This window comes from Scyliorhinus torazame, chromosome 10 (genome assembly GCF_047496885.1).
Source record: "Scyliorhinus torazame isolate Kashiwa2021f chromosome 10, sScyTor2.1, whole genome shotgun sequence".
NCBI classification, from domain to species: Eukaryota; Metazoa; Chordata; class Chondrichthyes; order Carcharhiniformes; family Scyliorhinidae; genus Scyliorhinus; species Scyliorhinus torazame.
Window position 1 is genome coordinate 24,848,501 of NC_092716.1, and position 20,508 is coordinate 24,869,008.

At 47.3% G+C, this 20,508-nt stretch overlaps 1 protein-coding gene across 5 annotated transcripts in view; it reads right to left on the reverse strand.

The window, feature by feature from the left end:
* Nucleotides 1-8,031: 8,031 nt before the first annotated feature.
* mthfsd (methenyltetrahydrofolate synthetase domain containing) overlaps nt 8,032-20,508 on the reverse strand; it is a 70,180-nt gene continuing 57,703 nt past the window's right edge. For 4 of the 5 annotated variants that reach the window (XM_072517881.1, XM_072517880.1, XM_072517878.1 and 1 more), the window contains 2 exons: nt 12,070-12,195; nt 8,032-9,297 (listed from right to left, as the gene is read on the reverse strand). In XM_072517881.1, the coding sequence (XP_072373982.1) occupies nt 8,743-9,297; nt 12,070-12,195 (681 nt within the window). In that variant the 3' untranslated portion in view covers nt 8,032-8,742. Of the gene's footprint in view, nt 9,298-12,069; nt 12,196-14,705; nt 15,070-20,508 lie in introns of those variants that run through there. The other variant, XM_072517882.1, reaches the window with a different exon arrangement.

Consider the following 20,508-nt stretch of genomic DNA (forward strand, 5'->3'; position numbering starts at 1 on the left):
GCTGGAGTGCTCCACCCAATGCCGGCGCTAATACGCGGCCCTGCACTGCCGGCCGCCAGTCCACGCATGCGCGCGGCGGCTGCTTCCGTGCCGAGCCCACCGAACATGCCGGAGCCACACAGCGGGCTGGCGCGGAAGAAGGTAGCCCCCCCCCCCAGATCACGTGTGCGCGCCGATCGGCGTCCCCCAATCACAGGCTTGTACGTCGTGGAGGCCCCCCCGGAGTCTGATCCCCCCCCGCCCCCCAACCAGGACGGCCACCGTGGCCACGGGTCCGAGCTCCCGCCGGGTGGAACCATGTTAGAACCACGCCAGTGGGAACTCAGCCGGTCGACCGTGGAGAATCGCCTTCAACGGCCCCCGACCGGCGGCACGTCGATCTCATGCGGTCGGTCGGCGTGATTCTTCGTTCACCAGAGAACCGCGTCCCGGCATCGGACCGACGTCGCAGGCCATCTCGGCGTCAACTCTGATTCTCCGAGCCGGCGCAGGCTCGGAGAATCCCGTCCCATAGCTTTGAGGCAGAGAAGTGAAGAAGATTAACCCCATGTACAGGGTTCAGGCAACTACTGCTTCAGATACTTCACTTTCATATTCTTATAAATGCATTTTCAGCAAAACCATTAGAATAAGCTTCAATAAGCATAGGAAACATCATTCTTGTTTGTTCACAATTTTAATGGCTCTTGACTGTTAAAGTCACATAGGAATGGAACATGCATAGAGTCTAATCAAACAATACTGACAATGAGATGAACAATTTTGTACGAGACAATTTGTTCAGTCTAAGGGTTTGTTTATTGATTGTACTTTAGAAATACCCTTAGAACCACAGAATTGCTACAGTGCAGAAGGTCATTCGGCCTGTCCAGTCAGCCCTGACCCTTCGAAAGAACGCCCTACCTAGGCCCACTCCCCTCACCCTGTCCCCATAACCCCCAACTAACCTGCATATCTTTTGGACACTTCGGGGCAATTTTGCACGGCCAATCCACTGAACCCGCACATCTTTGCACTGTGGGAGGAAACCGGAGCACCCGGAGGATACCCACGCAGACACGGAGAGAAAGTGCAACCTCCACACAGTCACCCAAGGCTGGAATTGAGCCCGGGTCTGTGGCACTGTGAGGCAGCAGTGCTAACCACTCTGCCACCACGCCGCCCTTGACAGAAATCTTTGGATCCTCGCTGTCTTCAGGGGATGTCCCGGAGGACTGGAGAATAGCCAATGTTGTTCCTCTGTTTAAGAAGGGTGGCAGGGATAATCCCGGGAACTACAGGCCGGTGAGCCTTACTTCAGTGGTAGGGAAATTACTGGAGAGAATTCTTCGAGACAGGATCTACTCCCATTTGGAAGCAAATGGACGTATTAGTGAGAGGCAGCACGGTTTTGTGAAGGGGAGGTCGTGTCTCACTAACTTGATCGAGTTTTTCGAGGAGGTCACTAAGATGATTGATGCAGGTAGGGCAGTAGATGTTGTCTATATGGACTTCAGTAAGGCCTTTGACAAGGTCCCTCATGGTAGACTAGTACAAAAGGTGAAGTCACACGGGATCAGGGGTGAACTGGCAAGGTGGATACAGAACTGGCTAGGCCATAGAAGGCAGAGGGTAGCAATGGAGGGATGCTTTTCTAATTGGAGGGCTGTGACCAGTGGTGTTCCACAGGGATCAGTGCTGGGACCTTTGCTCTTTGTAGTATATATAAATGATTTGGAGGAAAATGTAACTGGTCTGATTAGTAAGTTTGCAGACGACACAAAGGTTGGTGGAATTGCGGATAGCGATGAGGACTGTCTGAGGATACAGCAGGATTTAGATTGTCTGGAGACTTGGGCGGAGAGATGGCAGATGGAGTTTAACCTGGACAAATGTGAGGTAATGCATTTTGGAAGGGCTAATGCAGGTAGGGAATATACAGTGAATGGTAGAACCCTCAGGAGTATTGAAAGTCAAAGAGATCTAGGAGTACAGGTCCACAGATCACTGAAAGGGGCTACACAGGTGGAGAAGGTAGTCAAGAAGGCATACGGCATGCTTGCCTTCATTGGCCGGGGCATTGAGTATAAGAATTGGCAAGTCATGTTGCAGCTGTATAGAACCTTAGTTAGGCCACACTTGGAGTATAGTGTTCAATTCTGGTCGCCACACTACCAGAAGGATGTGGAGGCTTTAGAGAGGGTGCAGAAGAGATTTACCAGAATGTTGCCTGGTATGGAGGGCATAAGCTATGAGGAGCGATTGAATAAACTCGGTTTGTTCTCACTGGAACGAAGGAGGTTGAGGGGCGACCTGATCGAGGTATACAAAATTATGAGGGGCATAGACAGAGTGGATAGTCAGAGGCTTTTCCCCAGGGTAGAGGGGTCAATTACTAGGGGGCATAGGTTTAAGGTGAGAGGGGCAAAGTTTAGAGTAGATGTACGAGGCAAGTTTTTTACGCAGAGGGTAGTGGGTGCCTGGAACTCACTACCGGAGGAGGTAGTGGAGGCAGGGACGATAGGGACATTTAAGGGGCATCTTGACAAATATATGAATAGGATGGGAATAGAAGGATACGGACCCAGGAAGTGTAGAAGATTGTAGTTTAGTCGGGCAGTATGGTCGGCACGGGCTTGGAGGGCCGAAGGGCCTGTTCCTGTGCTGTACATTTCTTTGTTCTTTGTATTTCTTTGTAAGCAAGAAAAAAAAAAATCAATGTAGATTTTAAAACTGGCTTCACTGCAAACCTAGTTCATGAAATCCATGACAATTGCTCCCCGCAAAAAGGAACTGGCAGTAGGAAGTGTCGAGCTCACACATTGAATCAACGGAATAAGACTCGCAAACCACTCCCGCTAGCCTCACAATATTTAAACTGTACACTTACAGAACCACTGCATGCATAATCTGTGTGCCAGTATCCAAAACTTGACAGGATGCCAAAATAAATGAATCTTAAGAGTGAAGTTACTGATAGAGCATCACATGTTTTGCACTTATGCAAATGTTTGGATTCTAAAATGGACGTCTAAAGAAAGCAGCATTAACTTAAAGTGTTTTCCATGAAGGTTACAGTGGATATATTCGACACCAAACAGCAACAAAGGCCACTGGAGCTGCCAAAACCTGAAGTCAGCACACCGGCAAACCCTTTCGGGGTTAATTTCGTTAGCACCTGAAAGTAAGTGTGGAGATCGTGACACGCAATTTGGCCAATGCAAAAAATATACCAACCTCATGCTGCCTGTTCATTTCAATGATTTCAGTCTCCAGCCAGCGCAAAACATGTTGGTATTTGACTGAATGCATCAGCTGGTGGCCAATATTGTGTGACCATTAAAATTAGCCTGACCTGCTGAAAACTAACCTGTGCCACTGAAAGGGGAGGTGCATTGTGGCCAGAGGTTCAACATTGTCGTAGCACTGATTCTGAGGTTACAGTTACAACTGCAGCAAGTGGCAGATTAGAGTGGAAACATCCCTTGTGAAGGGGAGACATCACACCTTGTCCCTGGCTGAGGTTCAAGTGGGACAATTACTCCCTGAACACTCACAGGGTGGATATGGCCTCCTACTGGGAATCCTCCTGCCTCCCCCACCCAAACTCCCACTTCCAGCAGATTGCACTGCTCTGTGTGTGCCTTGGCTCAATATCCACATCATGCTGCATTCCAGGAGGCAATGGCTACTAGGTCTGTGCAGAAGTCTTGAAGTCAGCAAAAACTTCAGTGCCTGCCCCACCACTCCCTGTAGATTTGACGATATAGAGTACCAAACATTTGTGGCATTGCAGCAACGGTCAGAAGAAATCAACTGGCTGATGATATAACATCGCTGGAGAGGCCCTTCCTGCTGCTGAATGTCCAGCTGTGCAAAGTTCAGTAGACAAATTTGAACAAATACACAAAGGGCAATAGCTGGAGCATTGAAACTCAAGCATTGATCCGCAGGCATCACTTTGGGCTCTTGAAGCACACAAAATCCGGAACCAAAACAATCCCAATTTCTCAACCTTTGTTTGGTACAGAGTGGCGAGCAATGTGATTGGGAGAACATCATCTGGAGTTTCCTGTGAGTGGATTGGCTGATCTTTCCTTACATTTTCCACTCAATCCTAGTTTGCTTAAGTGTAAGTTTTATGGAAAATGTGCAGCCAATTACTCTGCATCTGTAAAAGAATACGTGAATGTTGACAAACAGGTCCACCCAGGCTGCCCCAAACAATTGCGATGCCTGGTGCATCACAGTGTATAATGACAGACCGCAGCTCACCCAAAAATCATTAAACCTGTTAGGAGAGGTCAGTTAGGGAAAAGAAAATCTAACTAATGCCATGTGGTACCTACCTTTTGCACGAGGACAAGTAAAGCGAGGCTTAGTACTTTATCTTCTGAAGTACAGGCTCACTTGACTTTCTTTTTCCGACCCTGAGAGTCCTGTGGCTCATTCCTTAAATTTTATGTTGACATCCCAGATTGTGAATGTCCAGTCGTAGTAAATTAGTAGATTTCAACAACTAATACTTTTAGACGTACAGTTCGAAATCCAGCAATGAATTATTGGAGTAACAGAATAAGTTGCTTGTATCTAAGCAATGTAAAAATGTCCAAAGTGTTTCCAAACACATTGGTTCAAAATAGCAACCCATTCGCTTTCACTATATGAAAAAACCGAGACTGACTGAAACTTTAAGCTTTGCTGACAATATCCCACAAACCCCCTCCTTTCAGACTGTACAGCCTGTTCGTAACTGTGAGTACTGTATTCTGATAGTTAAGTGACAGTGAGTCTGGAGTTAGGTCAGAGTCGGGGATAATCTGAAAGTCAAGCTGAGTGCCAAGCGACATTGATGACAAAGAGGCTTTGTGGAAAACACATAAAGGGGGGTAAGGTTTTTGAAACTGGAGGAGGAATCCTGGGAGGTGAGTAAGTAGAGCTTGTTGGTTCTCAGACCAACAACCAAAGCTTCAGGATCACCACAAGCAATTCTCGTTCAGCAGACCTGCACTGAGGCACTGGACATGGTGCTAGCTTAAACCTAAGAGAAAGGTAGGAGAAACATGACCGCATTGAGCTTGTTCCCCTTGTATTTCATCTCATTCAACTGCACTGCGGACTCCACGAATATCCTTGACCTCACCTTCTTACCCGGTTGATCATTCCGAACAAGGCTCACACTATGAGCAAGGATTCTTTTCCCTTTTTCATTTAGTTTCCACTCAATTTCAAATTTAGATTACATCCTCGCCTTCCTATGGGATGATTGACAAACTCATGTTCGATTCATCCTATTTATGTAATTAAAAAAATAATCTAATCAGCCTCAATGACCTTGCCTTTCTTTCTGGATTTTAACATTTAGGGATCTGTAATCTTAACTTTTATATTTGCATCATTCCCATAACCTCTCCGGTGCATGAGTGTCGCTTATTGCGCAGTGGTCAGCACTGCTGCCTCATGGCGCCGAGGACCCGGGTTCGATCCCGGCCCCGGGTCACTGTCCCGTGTGGAGTTTGCAACATACTCCTCCCTGCTTGCCTGGGTCTCACCCCCACAACCCAAAAGATGTGCAGGGTAGGTGGATTGGCCACGCTAAATTGCCCCTTAATTGGAAAACAAAAAGAAAAAAAGAACAAGTGTCACTTACTGAGTAACCAGAAACACATTAAAGTACTCCAAAGGTGGTCTGACCGGTATATTCTAAAACCTTAGCTGAACTTATAAAAACTGATATTCCACCCTCCCAGCATTCTTTTTAAGTGCTTCTCCACTTGTATCGACATTAAAAGCGATGAATTGAATGTCACTCCACAACGCTCCCTGATAAATTTATCCCTTTCACTGTATCCCAAGTCACTCATTTTTAAAAAACCTATCACTTGGGTTTACGAAGCGTGTGAGAAGCCATCGCTATTACGTGTCTACCGACAAAATACACTGAGCAATCCACACAGGTCGAGGACTGTTTGCTTGGTATGGATGCACATTCCCTCTACCTGGGCGCATGCCAGTTACAACCGCCAGGTTTAGCAGCACAGAATGTGGGACGTTTCTGAAGGCTTTGCTGTTGGGAGCTATCATATTTTTATTATTTCTTCTCGTATGCAACACTTCATTTGTCAGTATTGAATTTCTTTTGCCCCAGTGTGGAGAATTTCCATGGGGTTTCACAATTTACTGCCCTCACTTCACGGGGGATCCCGGGGGGGGGGGGGGGGGGGGTTAGCAACAACCCGGTTCAAAGCATTTAAGCTTCAGCTCCACCGTTTTAAAACTGTTTCTCTGGGGCATCTGCTAAAGTCACAACAGCAGATCAGGAAAACCCCTGTGGAAATTCCAGGCTCAGATACAGCTTGTTGCATTTGAGTAGAGAAAGATTTAATGGCAGGGTGTTAATATCCTCTCCAATTCCACCATGTCGAGAAGGGAATTCGTAATCTACATCAATACCCGGAGAATCCTGCAGCTTGAACTAAGCTCTCCTTGAATTAACGATTTATGAATCTTATTGGACTTATTTTGCTGTAGCCACATGATTCCCTGCCTGGAATCTGCAGGATTCCGGAAAACACCACCAGAATGAACAGACTGATAAATTACATTTTTCACGTCGGACACTCAGCTTGTTTTGCGAATGCAGCTTTCAAAATGCAACAAACATATCTTCTTTAAAGAAGCAGAATTTCCTGACGACTTCAGAGATATAGAATAACCTTGTCAGAACAGCAAGCATCTCATTCTCTTCCTTGTAGGTTGCTTCCCCCTAGTGGTGAAAAATGGACAGTACTAAATGTGGAGCAAAATTAGTATGGATGTTTTGAAAAAAGAAGTCTCTTGTAAGAACAGATTCTGTAGACTGTCGCATTTATCTCACTTAATGAATGAGGAAAATAGATGATCTATTTTCTGACAAACTACAGAATGTACCTTGTTCTGTACAAGGTATAGAAAACGTTTTCCACATTTAATTATGGCCATTTACTTAGTGTTACTATTTTGCTCATTTAAGTTTTATATTCAGTACTGTGCTGGTTACCAGACAGATAATTAAATGGTAACTTTGCCATTTTGCTCAACTTGACTTGCGTTAACGTTTTCCTCACTCCCTTCAGTAACCTCTGCTTCTTTTACAAAAATAACTGTACAAATCTCCTTTCAACATAATCCGAATCTGCACTGTATTTGGCCAAATTAACAAAGGGGTAGCAGGGACCTAACAGCGCCAAGGAGATATTTTAGGTGCTAAACAGCCTCAGGGGTGGCTTAGATGAGGGTCGGGATTCTCCGACCTCCCATCCCAGTATTCCTTGGCGGCAGGAGGTAGCATGGCATTCATTGGCTGTGGGAATATCCGCTCCTGCCGCTGTCAATGGGAATTCCCATTGAAGCCACCTCGCGCTGCTGGGAAACCCCCGGGGTGGGAGTGTGCTGCCAGCGGGAGCAGAAATGCCCGCCGCCAGCGAATGGACGGAGAATTCTTGCCGAGGTCTCAATCTGCAATTCCATCTGAGCCTGAATCCAGTGCAAGACATCATTTCGGGAAAGGAGCTGGAACGCATGTCAGAAATAGTCACCCGAGTGATCGTCCAGTGACTGGTTGCCACTTGTTGTCTGCTGATGGCTCATTCAAGAGGGTGTGTGGCATTGTAGTGGCTCACAATTGGCCTAACCCTCCTCTCATAACTGGCAATTGTCTTGTGATGCTAAATTACAAGATTTATTGAATTGAAATGAAAATGAAATGAAAATCGCTTATTGTCACAAGTAGGCTTCAAATGAAGTTACTGTGAAAAGCCCCTAGTCGCCACATTCCGGCGCCTGTTCGGGGAGGCTGGTACGGGAATTGAACCGTGCTGCTGGCCTGCCTTGGTCTGCTTTAAAAGCCAGCGATTTAGCCCAGTGTGCTAAACCAGCCCCTACCGTTTCTACCGTTAACAGTGAAGCCGCTGGATTCCACGAACTCTCCTGGCAAAAAACATAGACATTGTGGAATTAATTAAGTTAATAATCTGAAGGGGAGAGAACTTAACACAAGAATTATCCAGAACAAAAAGTAAATTGATGTTTTTATGTTCACATGTGTGCCAATCGAACTTGTGAGCACAGAGCCATGAATGACCACGTGACGTTTTCCGTAAAGCCGATTAGGAAATACAAAGAAAGTCAGTTGCGGTGTTTTATATGGGGCGGGGTTCTCCGTTGCAAGTCCGCCCCGCTGCCACTGCTCAGCGAGGAGTGAAAATTTGGCCACGCCGTTCGCTGGCGACGGGATTCTCTGCTCCTGCCGCCTGTCAATGGGATTTCTTATTGAAACCATCCCACACTGCCGGGAAACCTGTGGACGGGGGTGTGTGCTACCGACAGGAACACAGAACCCTACGGCAGTGAACAGCCATCGAGGCAGTCATGTTATGTCGGAAACGGGGCGGAATTTTATTCCCATTGCGACAAGGACGACGCCCGCAAAATGCGTTGAGCCGTTCAAAATTCCATGGCCTTTGGCGGGACCGTAAGGTCCCATCCGGCATAAAATTCCATCCACGTGTTGTGAGAGAATCCCACAGTATCCAGGGAATCCGCATCACATCAGAATAGACGTTTGAATGCTCAGGCACGGCAACAGTTTTAATTCCAAGGACTGTTCATGAAACGCATGTGTGTTCTTTGACTCCATTGCATCTTACACATCTCAATGTGACCAATACACTGGAAAACATTTTAAGAGACGTGAAGTTTAATGCGGACTTTTTCGGTTTGCAATCAGACGAGTGGTTGATTGCTCGTGTTTTCAGTGGTTTGACTCCTAGATCTGTTGCCTCTCTGGCTCTTGGCAAGTTCAACTCTAATCACACCCCCACTTATGCTTAGCCCAGCGAGGGAAGTTACAGCTTCTTCTGCAGTTACCTCATCCTTGTAATCAAGAAAAGCCCTGTGCTGCGCACCCTGCCAATTCAGACGCAATGGAAGTGCATTGTGATCTCTCAAGATATTCTTCAATTCACTCACTCTCAGGCTGTGAGGTATGTTGCCCATATAAACTGTAGTCATTCTGACTGAAGCATTAAGCTGCATTTTACTCCCAGGTTCTATTTCTTCTTCACTGGCATCACTACTTTTGGTCATTTCAGTTGGATTCGTCCTCATCTGTGTTGCGCTTCCACCTTTCCATGGCGGCTTTCTGAAGTGCGACAACCCCTGCAATTCTTTTTTCTCCGCGGGCCTCTCGTCCCTCAGCGTGACGTCCTTTCCCGCTTTCTTTTCCCTGTAGCGAAGGCTTTTCAGGATTGGCATTCTTTCCATCATCTCCGAATCCACCTGGGCAACAGAAGAGGGGAAAACAGAGAGCTGAAGGAGTGGCTAAAGGCTGCTGAACGTGAGCAAGGTGCGCTTTTGTCTGAGACACAATGGAGGTGATTTTTAATTTGTGCCCACACCAGGCAAGAAGCCAGAGGAACAGCCAAAGATCAGCATCAGGCGGTCAGGCTTGGGCTTCATCAGCACGAGGACAAGCTGTTGACCTGGTTCAATGAGTGCTCACCAGAACCTCACCACACTGGGGGTGGCACGGGAAATCTAGCTGCTCGATGGGAGAACATAGCTGCAAGTTAACAGTGAAAGGGAAAGGGAGTGAGTCAACCAGCAACAGCCTCCAGTACCTTTGTGGGACGACGAAACAAACAAAAAAAAACCCTTGCTCCTCCTGACCCTATGAAATAAAAAGCCTTTCCTGCGCAATGTTGTAAAGGAAATGTGCAGACTATTTCAGGAACTGCCTCCAGCCGCCTCTTTCAGGATCGTTTATAAGGATGCTCACTGCTTGATAGATATGAGCGAAAGTGCATGGCATTTGTACCTGAAACCTGTCAACCAGGTACCCTGTGATCTACAGCATTTCTACACCTTCTGGCCAGAACATGCAGCGCTCCCATTCACAAGCTCATTTGATAGTTGTGTCAGATGGGCCTGGGGAGACCGTGGTGGAGCAGAGTTCTCCTCCCGTCCTTCGTTGCTGTTTTCCATTGTCTGTTTCTGCTGTGGATAGGGTGGGGGGGGGGGGGGGGGGGGGGGCTCACAAAACAATTAAAAATTGCCCTTTATGAAGCTCAATACTTTCTTTTCAAAGTTCCACAAGAGGAGCTGTCAATGCAACTGCTCAAAATGTCTTGTCCAGATGAGGCAAGTCAATTGTTTGGTCGCGTTCACCACATTCGTTACCTTTTTAAAGCTTGGAGAGGAACACATTTGCTTGTTCACTGAAAGAATGCACAGGATGGCTTTCCCACACTCAGGGCCAGCATCGGGCTCTCTATTTCACGGATGCTGTGCCATGTATTCATTCCAACTTCCGCAAAGGTACCGGAAGGCACTTCCATTTTTGACACCAGCCAGCTCAACATGGTGCCAATTAATGGGTAGCATTATGCTAGGGCCACACGTCAATCTATTGAATCCAGGGCGGCATGGTGATGCAGTGGTTAGCACTGCTTCCTCACAGCGGCGAGGACCCGGGTTCGATCACAGCCCTGGGTCACTATCTGTGTGGAGTTTGCACATTCTCCCCGTGTCTGCGTGACTTTCACCCCCACGAACCAAAAAAGATGCGTAGGGTAGATGGATTGGCCATGCTAAATTGCTCCTTAATTGGAAAAAAGAATTGCGTACTCTAAACTTATTTTTACAAAATCCAAAGAATTCCTACAGTGAAGAAGTAGGCCAATCAGCCCATAGATCCACCACCGACCCTTCGAAAGAGCACCCTCTAGGTGCTCTAGGTACCCTCTAGGTTCCCTCCCCCACCTAACCTACACACCTCTGGACATTAAGGGGCAATTTAGCATAGCCAATTCATCTAACCTGTACATCTTTGGACAGTGGGAAGAAACTGGAGCACCCGGAGGAAACCCACGCAAACACGGACAGAACGTGCAAACTCCACACAGCCACCCAAAACCGGAATCGAACCCGGGTCCCTGGCACAATGAGGCAGCAGTGCTAACCACTGTGCCACCGTGCCAACGATTAAGAAGTTGTGCGAGAATGCCCAAAATGCTTTACCTTAGTTCACCTCCAGATATCCAGGGCATAATATATGGGGCTATGGAAATGGGCGTGCAAATATGTGCCTCTGGCTGGTGTTCCAGTTAGGGTCAAAAGGCCTACCTGCCTATAGACCGTAGCTAGCCAATTAAGGTGCATTAATGGTTATCAAAGGCAATTATCAGAGGTCACCTGGAATTTTCCAGTCAGCCTATGGGCCTCCAGTCAGCCTATGGGCCTGGAGAAGAGGCCTGTTGCCTGGAGGCAGCATCTTGCTGGCACGCCAGGGAGCCAGTGCTTCAGGGTAGACTTGGAGGCCCTTCCCACCTGCCTGACTGCAGCTGCATGTCACCTTGACGAGGAGTGCCTCCTCCACAGGGTGGCCCCGGAGGTACGGCCACTTTTAAAAAGGCTGAGAAGACTGGACACCTCGCAATGGAACCTCTGCAACTCCTACCATACTGGAGGGCCTCCTGTTGGTCCTCAAGCTTTGAGGACCCACCCACCGTCATCATTGGATGACAAACACATCCTCTGGCTGCTTATTGGCTAGATCAGGCAAAAATCACTGCCTGGTGACTGTTCCCCACAAAATGTAGGTCTGGACTCCCATTTAACCCCCAACATTAGGGTCCTGACCAAAAACCCAATTTAGATGACTTATGGACATCATAAGGAGGTTTTCACTGCACAAAATAGAATTAAAACTAAGTGCACAACGGGGATTTCAATTATGTTGCAATGCTGCAGTTCCCCGAGTCACATGCAATGTTTTCCCCTATGATTTCCTGATCATAGCTGTGCTTTCATAGGATGCAGGATGGGGGTCAGTCACTTCCCCATTGGAAAGGGCCATGAAAATATGACGGGGGAATGAATATGAGAGCTTCTGTTCTCTTGTTTACAAAGTGCTAGATTGGAACAGGGACACGTATATGGGGAATGGAAGGCGTCTCAAGGAAAACCTAAAAGTAGGAAATGCGCGAAAGAAGAATTTCGAGAATATAGGACTTTTCCTTTCAGCAACTGAAACAAAAAAAGATTGCAAACCTTTGACCATATAATTCCTTGAGGTTTGGAGCGTTTGCACTCTGTTCTGATCACTTGAGTAGGTGTAAGGATGTAATCTACAGTTAAATCGTGGTTGTCCATGAGCTCTTCTGGGATGTCAAGCAACTGGAAGAATATTAAAAAATATATAAACATTGATTAAAGCTCTTAGAACTGTCTTCATAGTCTTTGCTCCAGAATGTCAAATAATCAGTAGGTTTTATTCTGCAGAAAATATATTGGCCAGGATTCCAAATTCTGCTCCCGCCATCAGAGAATCGCTACTGGTCTCCGCTGGCACCAGGAGTGGGGCCCAGGATGTGTCTCTCCCCTTTACCATGCTAATTTGTGCACGGGGGAGAGCTCACCGGATTCCGATGACATTCCAGTATTGGACCACCATTTTGAGCTGGCGACCCAATCCCATTGTCTGGCATGGCCCCCCTCCCCACAATGCAAATCCTGCCCCCCCCCGCCCCCCCCCACGGACCAGGAGGGGCATCATACCCCCCCACTATGGTGATAATGGGTCACCCACCCCCCACAGTGCACACGTATGATGATGACCCGACCCCTACCCCACTGATGCCTCCGGCCCCTCCATCAGTCACACCCATCAGTCACCCCGTCTGAAAGCTGAAGAGCAGTCCGGGCAGTACAGTGAAAGATCACTGCATTTTCATTTACATAACAACATAGAAAATAGAAGCAGGATGAGGCCATTCGGCCCTTCCAGCCTGCTCCACCATTCATTATGATTATGGCTGATCATCAAGTTCAATACCCTGATCCTACCTTCCCCTCATATCCTTTGATCCCTATAGCCCCAAGAGCTATATCTAATTCCCTCTTTAAATTACGCAACGTTTTAGCCTCAACTACCTTTTGTGGTAGTGACTTCCACAGGTTCACCACTCTCTGGGTGAAGACATTTCTCCTCACCTCAGTCCTAAAAGGTTTACCCCTTATCCTCAAACTATGACCTCTAGTTCTGGTATCCCCTACCATCGAGAACATTCTTTCTGAACCTACCCGATCTAATCCTGTTAGAATTTTGAATGTTTTTATGAGATCCCCTCTCACTCTTCTGAACTCCAATGAATATAATCCGAACTGACTTAGTCTTCCCTCATATGACAGCCCCGCCATCCCAGGACGCAGCCTGGTAAACCTCCGCTGCAATTCCTCCATAGCAAGAACATCCTTCCTCAGACAAGGACACTAAAACAGCACACAATACTCCAGGTGTGGCCTCACCAACGCCCTTACTATTGCATAAATCATCTCTATTCCTATACTCAAATCCTCTCGTTATGAAGGCCACCATGCCATTTGCCTTCTTTACATCTGCTTTACCTCTGCGCTTATTTTCAGTGACTGATGCACAAGGACAGCAAGTTCTCGCTGAGTATCCACCTGTCTCAATTTACACCTATTCAAATAATAATCTGCCTTCCTATTTTTGCTACGCTTCCCTAACATCTACTGCCTCAGACAAAAGTGTTTAAATCAGCAGTTGGTATAAGTGTCAGACGCTTCCTCAAAAGCCAAGTACACTTGAGCTAAGTGGTTTCACTTCCACAGCAGAAAGCACTTAGCTACTTTTGATGTGGTGAGGTCAATCATAGCAAGAGTGTTTATAAACATTGTAGTTAATATAAAAGCAGGTTTGAGATGCAATCAAACATGAACGGGACGATAGAAATACAATCCACCAAACACCCGTCTATAATAAAACTATCAATCGTTGGCTGGTGAAATAGAATAGGCGTTTTGCATTTCGAAGGCTGTTAAGGGATTTGAAGCCCTTTCAAGTGTACTTCGCATCTGATTAAGGGGTCTGATATGGGGGTCTGATGGGAGGGGGTCTGATATGGAGCTTTCGGTGGGTCGGTGGGGGAGTGGCCAGGCCATCCTCATACGTGCATGCTGTGGGGGGGGTGACCCGTTATTCACGTGTTGGGGAGAAGGATGTTCAGACTTATCAAGGGACTGGATTTGCGTTGTGGGGGGCGGGGCCTTCCGATTGGCTTTGTGGGGCACCTCAATTATGCACTGGCCTCCTTTACCCACCTCGAGATCCACCACGCCAGGCCACGCTTGGACAAAGCTGCACCACGGCCCACCCGGTGGGTTTCCCGGTGGGGGGTCAGTAAATTGGACTTCCAGTCCATTTATTATATTGCAATGAATGCACATCACTGATTTGCATACTCGTGCTGGTGCAGGGCGTGTAGCACGCTGAGGGCGTTGGCGAGGGATCGAAGCATCGCAACGGGTTTGGCACCGTGTTTCGGAGGACGCTCAATTCTCCAGCTGATTGGGGAATCCCGATCGGGGCGGCGGGCAATGGGGAATCCACCCCGTTATCTCACTGCCCACACCCTGCCAATCTGACATCGCTTGCTCCTGCTGGCACGAGCTCTGTTTTGCCACAAAGGCAGCAGTGCCCTCTGGCCCACTGGCATCTTCTCTGAGTCAGTGAACTCTATTAAGAGGGATGCCAAATGCCAGTGAACGAATTAAAGGAAAACTCAGGCTGCAAAAGCAGCCTTATCCTCGAGTAAATATACATGCAGGCGTTTATTTTTTTTCCCCAATTTATTTGGAACTTTAAACCATCTGCAAATGTTTACCTTGTCATGATTGGCTTCCTGATTGGAGCTGTAGTTTTTGCACCTTCTTCCGATGCTGAGCAGCGAGGCCTTTCTACTGGGTTTTATTTCACCCCAGGTCACGAAGATGTTCCCAGGTGCACACTTTTGCACAGCTACTTTTATGTACGAACAAACACTTAAGCACCTCGAGAAAATAAACCAGTCCATAACTCTGAAAATTCTCTTCCCATCTGAGCTGCGGCAGTTCAAAGGTGAATCTTCTGAGCACCACCGACCTGTGCTAACGCGGTGCACTTTCACCTCCTGCTCTATCCTTCTTCTTATGATCTGTTCAACGCCTCTTGGGAAATGGTCACACATTTCCCCTCCTTCTAAAACTGGCCTGATTTCTCCTAAATGGGCCAACTCGCTCCAAAAGAAGGTGCAATCAGCGTTCAACTGGGTCCTTCCTGCCAAGTATGAGCAGCTGGTCGAAATTCCTGTTCCTTTCTGAGCAAGAAGAAAGTGAAGCTCTGTCCGGGTAAGAAACAGACAAGCAGCACCAATTGCTCCTGTTTTGAAAAGCAGGCAGAAGAGCTTTGAGGAAACAGGAAGACATATTGTATCGTGTGCAGGTTTCCGTGAGGTTGTTCATATCCTGTTGCTCAGTAATGTTTCACCTGTCCTGGAACTACTGTACTCTGCTGGCAACTTAGCAACCACAAACAACAATTCCAAAGGTGCAATTTCAGGATACACAGGAGTAACATTCCCTGCTTCTGCACCTGTGGATATTCAGTGAACTGGACACAAATCACAGAATCCGTGCAGTGCAGAAGGAGGCCAGTCGGCCCATCGGGTCTGCACCGACCTCCGAAAGAGTACCCACCCAGGCCCACTCCACCCACCCTATCCCCGTCTAACCGTTGGACACCAAGGGGCAATTTAGCATGGACAATCAAAATCGAGCATGAGGAACCTATAGGCCTAAGAAAGCTCATCCAATTTTCAATCTACTTAAACTAATGGAGTATTATTAGCGACAGGGTTAATAATAACAATTGTGGGTGGAGGAATCTGGGGCAGCAAACGAGCAGAACCTGTCAAACGAGGGCCAATACAAACCCAACTGACAGTTTTGAATGGAGATGAAATGCATCCAGTACTGGAGGGAAACCTAGTAAATAATTGTCAGCTCAGACAACCACATTTTGAAAGGGCCTGACAATGTGTCCAAGCTCAGCTCTGAGGTCAGAAAAGGCCTGGGATTTTCTCAGTGGTTACGAACCATCAATAGCTAGTTGGTGAGTAGCAAAAATGCAGGAACAGTAATGATCACGAAGGAACCAAAAGGAATTGCTACTGATATTCGGTGATACTAATCCTTCTGAATGCTTCAACTCTGGTGAAACTGGTTTGTTCAGTTGAGCACGCAAGGCTCCTGACTAACAAACGCATTGCAAATGGAAAGCCAATAGGGTAGGAAGAGACCTGCTATTGGAATTCCATTTCAGAAATTGTTCTGGAAAGACAGCCCACTGTGCAAATAATAAAAACAAATGGATGACTGGAGCTGTTTCGTGTTGTATGGTGCTTGAGATTGACATATTCTTTCTATGTGATTGCTGTCACTCTGCACAGGACACTTAAACCCTCACTCATGCCTTTGTTACCTCCAGACTTTACCCCGATGCGGTCCTCACTGTCCTCCTGTCATACCCTCCACAAACCTGAGATCTTCCGAAACTCTGCTACCCATGTCCTAACTCGCACCAAGTACACCAGCATCTCCAGTACTCGCTAGCCATAACTGTCTCTTGGCTAAGCAATGCCTTGATTTTAAAATGTTCACCCTTGGCTTCGACCTCCCTACTTCTGTTATCTCCTCCAGACTCACAACCCTCTATGTGCCTCTAATTCTGATTTATTGAAACCTTGACTTCAATCGCTCCACCACACAAGGCACAAAGCTTTGGCATTCTCTTTGTAAACCTCTCCACCTCTCTCTCTCTCTTATCCTCCTTTAAGATGTTCTCTAAAACCTCTCTCTTTGTCCAACCTTTTGGCTATCAGGACCCCGCGCCCCTTCCTCGCCATCCCCTCTCTCCCCCCCCACCAATATCTCCGAATGTGGTTTGGTGTCACATCTTGCTTTATTACACTCCTGTGAAGCATCTTGGGACATTTACTCCCTTAAAGATGCTATCTAAACATAAGTTGCTGTTGTTGATGCCATTTATAGATTAACAAAGCATGGGGCTCAATTCAAACCAGAGATGATCATTTCCAAATGTTTCAGTAATTCAGCATTTTCAATTGACATCAAATGGAAAGTGTTCCAGCTCACTAGCATGAGTTGTCACAATCGGTAAATGGAGCTGCCAAAGCTCCACTAGCGAGCTCTTGGCTGCAGTGTGCAGATCTGGATAAAGAAAAGACTACAGATTATTTTCATTAGGATGATTGTGTGAGCAAGCAATCAATGCTAGATCTTGATTGGCATGAAGATGAAAGGAAATATGAGAAAGTGCCATGAATGAATCAACGTTCCTTTGTCCGAGAGACTGTGGCCTTATAATTGAAGCTAACACATATATTTATTTGCATTAGCGGAATTCCAGTCAAGAATAAGGAAGTGAGCAGCAGGGAAAATTTTCCCCTGAAAATACTCAATGACAATCTTTGAATGTCTTGTTAAATAGTAATGTTAAATAACGTTTATCAAATATGCTGTGAATGTTGGTCTAGTCCCCGAGGACCATAGGCTGTTCTCCCCTTCTGAGAAAGAGCTGACTGGTGGTGATTTAACCTGAGGAACACCACAGCTCAGGTGAGGGGCAAGGTCGAGAAGGCCTCAGCCGTATAGGAAATGAACCCGCACTGGACTTACCTAAAAGCTGTTACATCTCGAACTGTTTCCAGTTCTGATTAAAGGACAGTGACCTGAAACATTGGGCTGGTTTTTCCATTTCTGAGACTAAGTGTTAACGCCGGCGCAGGATTCGTGGAGTTCCACGCCAGCAAACTAGCGCCGCACCTGGACCGATTCTGCTACTGTTGAGTGATAGCACCGGCGCCACGTGGAACACAATCGATTCCAATAAGAAACGGAGGAGAGGCGGATGTCCCTGCACAAACAGCACACGGACAATGACCCGAGGCCAGGTTCGACCCAGCATCCTCGGCACCGTGAGGCAGCAATGCTAACCGCTACACCACCATGCCTCCCCTCCTGCAAATTATAACCATCTGCATATTATGACAAGTCTACTGTGAGGCCCTGTACTGGTTCACAAAATGTTTTGATTGAAGAATCACTTTTCAAATGGTTTTGTAATCCCTGTACCCTGTTGAAATGTTTCTGCACAACGCTGTGCTTATAAAGTGCTGCTTATAAAGGTTTAATAACGTCTTTAAGAAACAGATATTTCCTTTCATAGTTAACATTTCGAGGGCAGCATGCATGGTGGCGCAGTGGTTAGCACTGCTGCCTCACAGCGCCAAGGTCCCAGGTTCAATCCCGGCTCTGGGTCACTGACCGTGTGGAGTTTGCACATTCTCCCCGTGTTTGCGTGGGTTTTGCCCCCACAACCCAAAGATGAGCAGGGTAGGTGGATTGGCCTCGCTAAATTGCCCCTTAATTGGAAAAAATGAATCGGCCATTAGACTCTTTGTCAGAACTGAAGGGAGGGAGAATATGTCAAGCTGTAGAAACTGCAACAAAAAGTAGCAACTTTCAGAACAAAATAAAGATGGCCCCTGGTGCGGGAGGGGGATTTGCACTGAGGCAAAACATGTACGGGATAAGGGGGTTTAAGATGGAAAGATCAAAATCGAAAGACGTCATATTCAATGTTGAGTCCAGAGGGCTACAAGGTGCTGAGATGCTGTCCACCCAGCTTACGCCGGACTTCACTGGAGCATCGCAACAGGCCGAGGACGGATATGTGGACATGACAGCAAGATGTTGAGTTAAAATGGAAAGCAACAGGAAGACTGGGGTCATGCTTGCGGGCTGAGTGAAGGTGTTCCACAAAGCGGTCACCCAGTCCGTGTTTAGTCTCCCCAATGTGGAGATCAATTTGGGAGTAGCGAATACAATAAACCAAATTGGAGGAGGTGCAAGTAAAATACTGCTTAACCTGAAAGGAGTGTTTGGGGCCTTGAAGAGTGAGGAGGGAGTAGATAAAGGGGCAGGTGTTGCACCTTCTGCGATTGCAAGGGAAGGTGCCGTGGGAAGGTGATCGGGAGTTGAGTATAATGGGGGGGTGGACCAGGGTGTCACGGAGAAAGCAGTCCCTGCAGGATGATGATGGTGGGGAGGGGGGCGGGTAGGAGATGTGTTTTGTGGCAACACCATGCTGGAATGTGGAAATGGAGGAGGATGATCATTTGAATATGGAGTCTGGTGGGGTGAAAAGTAAAGGCAAGAGGGACTCGAACTGTTGCAGATTCCATGGCTCTAACACATTCTCCCTCCAGTTCTGATGAAGAGCCAAAGGACTCAAAATGTTAACTCTGTTTCTCTCCTAGTATTTTGCTTATTTCCTTTCACGCTGCTCTCAGTGCACCTCCATGTACACTACCCGTACCCTTGCAACATTTATTTTCCTAATATGTATAAAATTCCATTTTGAAAGTTAATAATGAATCTGATTCCATCACCCTTTCAAGCAGCATCTTTCAGATCGTAGCTTGCGAAGTAAATAAATTTCTCCTCATCCCCTCTCTGTTTTTAAAAAATTATTGTCAAATCTGTGATCTCTGGTTACTGAACCTCCTCCTGCTAAACACAGGTTTCCCTTGGGCTGCATCCTCCCTTCGGGAGATAACTGTTCCTACCAGATGCGAATAGCGTGCGATTCGCCTTCCTGTGGGGGGGGGGGGGGGGGGCGCAATTCGTTTCGCGATTCAGGACATACCAAAACAACAGTCTGCTGGCGTGAATTGGAAGCAATTCCCAGCCCAGCGGGCGGCGTAACGGCTGGGGCTGGACTTCGCGCTAAAGAGCCTGAGAAGCTGGAGTCGCTTATAAGCCCTCCACTCCCCACAGTCATTCCAGCCTTGAAGATGGCTCAGAGAAGACATGCCCCCCCCTGATTTCTGGCGTCTGAAGTGGACCCACTGCTCGATGCCAATCAGAAGAGGAGGGACACCTTCTTCCCTGGGGTGGACGACAGTCTCAAGCTAGCCCTCCTGAACAGCCCCTGGTAGAAGGTGGCAGGGGCAGTCAGTGCTGCCAGCCTCGCCAGGAGGTGACAGCTCGTGATCCTGATGGGTGGGTGTCACAGATGAGGCCTCTGTCCTGAGAGGGGCAGTTTGGAAGGGAGGGTCCCAAAGGCCATAGTGCAGGTGTCCTTTGGTCAGGGTGAGGTACTGCCCCTAGCAAGCCCAACAATTTGTGAGACATTTTGAGTGTTTTATTAGCCTCTCGCTCCCCCTGAACAGCCATGGTGTCCTGGTCCTGCTTGTAAATATTGGTACCAATTCGTGTCAGCGTGATTGCCACTGCAGAGGGGTGGAACATGCAGTGTCCAACCCGCTAATGAGATTTAAATCTACACAAATGACAGTTTTGCTTCGGCCCACAGGCGCAGGGGGCAAACATCACTAACGCCGCCAACGGGGACCAGAGCATGGCGTCAGAATCGGCGGCAGGCACAAATTGTTCCATCACAAGCTAGTCTCTGCGAAATTATAGTTCTTGCTGTCGGAAGCGGTAAGCAGAGAATTCAGTCCCTTATCTACTCAATCCGAATTTAATAATTTGGAACACCTCTATAAAACTCCCCTTTTACCTGCTCTGCTCTCAGTCTAACAATCCCAGCTTCTCTCGTATCAA